The sequence below is a fragment of the Elephantulus edwardii genome, unplaced genomic scaffold, assembly GCF_000299155.1.
Source record: "Elephantulus edwardii isolate Elephantulus edwardi_28Jun2011 unplaced genomic scaffold, EleEdw1.0 scaffold00045, whole genome shotgun sequence".
NCBI classification, from domain to species: Eukaryota; Metazoa; Chordata; class Mammalia; order Macroscelidea; family Macroscelididae; genus Elephantulus; species Elephantulus edwardii.
The window spans coordinates 17,228,171-17,230,156 of record NW_006399795.1 but is presented as its reverse complement, the minus strand read 5'-3'; the positions used below and the strand labels follow the sequence as shown (position 1 = coordinate 17,230,156).

Here is a 1,986-nt window from a genome sequence, read left to right as displayed (position 1 = left end):
GGCTTGGTTTAGGGCTTTAGTCTCAGGCTGCTGGGTAGCTGCTGGCACTCACAGCTTGCATGCTCTCCCAACAGTGTCCCTTCCTGGGGAGGTGTGATCCTGGCTCTGGGCTCTAGTTCCACTGGGTCAGGCCAAGAGGGTTCATACCAAGTCATGAGAAGAAATGAGGTGGGACCTGGACCACATAAAAGGAAGCATCTCATCCTATGCACTCTCATCCCAGTGCGGCCTGAGGGATGTAAGTGCGAGTGTTCCCCCATCGGGATCCGCCGAGTGGGGAGTGTCTTCAAAAACAACTGGCCTAGTGATTCTGTTTTGCCTCAGAAGGCACATTCGAGGCAACTTTGTGGCTGTCACCTTCCTCCAGGGCTCTCAGGGGATCCCTCACCCCAAGTCTAGTCAATGACTTCAGCACAGACACCAATAACTCAACCTGTGGGTCTATCCCACCCAAGATGCAGAAGCAGGTGGAAAGAGGGACCAGGCAGGAGGGGAGGGAGGCAGGGCCTGGGGACTAGTCTGCCTGCAGTTTTGCCCCTAAAGCCTTCTGCAGGGTGATGTAAGGACCCTACACGTGGCATGTCCCCCAGTTCAGAGGTAAGGGAGGAGGGGTAGGCGGTAAACAGAGATGTCAGCTGAAATCTGCTAGATATGCAGAGGGTTTCCCGTGCTACCAAACTAAACAACAGTCTTCTACAAATTTCTCATTTCAAAAACAAAGCAAAAAACAAAACAAAAAACACACACATACAACCAATCTGAACAGAGCCTCTAGTAATAAATATTTTCAGGATACCTTTCAGTAAGGGGTAGGGGTGGGAGCCCCAGAAGTCCGAGGGCTGCATCCTCACCGCAGCCACGGTCTCCAGGGCGCCTCCCGGCTCTGCATCCCCGGTCGGGGGGCGGGAGGGGGCGCCCGGGTCAGGCCTGCTACTGGCGTGAGACCTGAGTTGGTGAAGGCTGGTAGGAGCGAGAAGGGAGCCCCGGAGTGCAGCAGAGGGAGGGCGCTGTCAAGGGCCGGCAGCAGTGGGCAGCCGGAATAGACCTCAGACGCCGGAGTCTCGGCAGCGGGGGTCACAGGGGCCGGGCGGCATGAGGACCCCAGCTGGCCTAGGCAGGCCGCCAGGTGGCCGAGCAGGCGGGAGCGCACGTCGGTGGGGACGCCCTCGCAGCCAGCCAGGAATCGGCTCACCTCCGCCAGACACTCGTTAAAGCCGGCGCGGTACTTGCCCAGGACCGCAGGGTCGGCGCTGAGAGCGGCTGCGGGAGGAGAGGTGGTCGGTACCCACCGTGGACCCCGTGTGCCCTCCCCACACCTGCTGTCAGAGGCTCACCTGTCACCTGTACCCGCCGCAGGCCCTGCAGGTGTCTCACAGTCATCTCTAGAATGTCCGCCTTCTCCAGCTTTGAGTGGCGCGAGCTCTGCGGGCAGGAACAGTGGGTGGGAGCTACAGACGGCTATACCTCGGACCTGGGGTCCCGCGTCTGGACCCCGCCCCCCGCCCCAGCCCGTGGCTTACATCTTTCCTGAGAGCGTCCAAGATGAGGGTCTTGAGCTGCGCCAGGCTCTCATTGATGCGCGCTCGGCGCCGCTTCTCCATGACCGGCTTGGAGGACTGGGGGGTGCAGGCAGAGGCTGAGTCCCGCGTCCGCCCCCACTCCACCCCCGCCCAGCCCTCCTCTCACCTTGCGGTGCTCGGCCGCGCTCCGGGGCTTATCCGGGGTCCTGTGGGCGCTGGCGGGCGCTCCGGCTCGTGGCGAGGCGCTGGGCTTCCCCAGAGGTTCCGCGGGCATGGTGGCTCCGCGCTTCTCGTGCTGGGCGCAGCGCGCCGCCGGGGAACCCGCGGGGAAATGGGCAGGCGCCTCTGGCGGGGTCTTCCGTCCCGGCCCGCGTGCAGTGCCCGCCGCTCGGCTGCGTAAGGCCGCGCCGCCCGGCGTGTGAACCCGGCTCCGCGCTCTTTCCCACACTCGCGCGGCCAATGGGCG

At 63.1% G+C, this 1,986-nt stretch overlaps 1 protein-coding gene across 1 annotated transcript; it reads right to left on the bottom strand.

The window, feature by feature from the left end:
- Positions 1-847: 847 nt before the first annotated feature.
- Positions 848-1,794, bottom strand: HES4 (hes family bHLH transcription factor 4). The gene is made up of 4 exons (XM_006885956.1): positions 1,687-1,794; positions 1,521-1,616; positions 1,335-1,422; positions 848-1,260 (listed from the first exon to the last, which is right to left on the bottom strand). Exons 1-4 carry the CDS (start codon positions 1,792-1,794, stop codon positions 848-850), a joined length of 705 nt encoding a protein of 234 aa, XP_006886018.1.
- Positions 1,795-1,986: the final 192 nt, after the last annotated feature.

What these genes read in the sequence shown, in the direction of transcription:
- HES4 (XM_006885956.1), bottom strand. Translation starts at nt 1,794, where the DNA reads ATGCCCGCGGAACCTCTGGGGAAGCCCAGCGCCTCGCCACGAGCCGGA. An exon ending in TGGACGCTCTCAGGAAAGAT is followed by an intron (nt 1,423 to 1,520) that starts GTAAGCCACGGG and finishes TCCTGCCCGCAG; the next exon opens with AGCTCGCGCCACTCAAAGCT. An exon ending in GCGGCGGGTACAGGTGACAG is followed by an intron (nt 1,261 to 1,334) that starts GTGAGCCTCTGA and finishes CTCCTCCCGCAG; the next exon opens with CCGCTCTCAGCGCCGACCCT.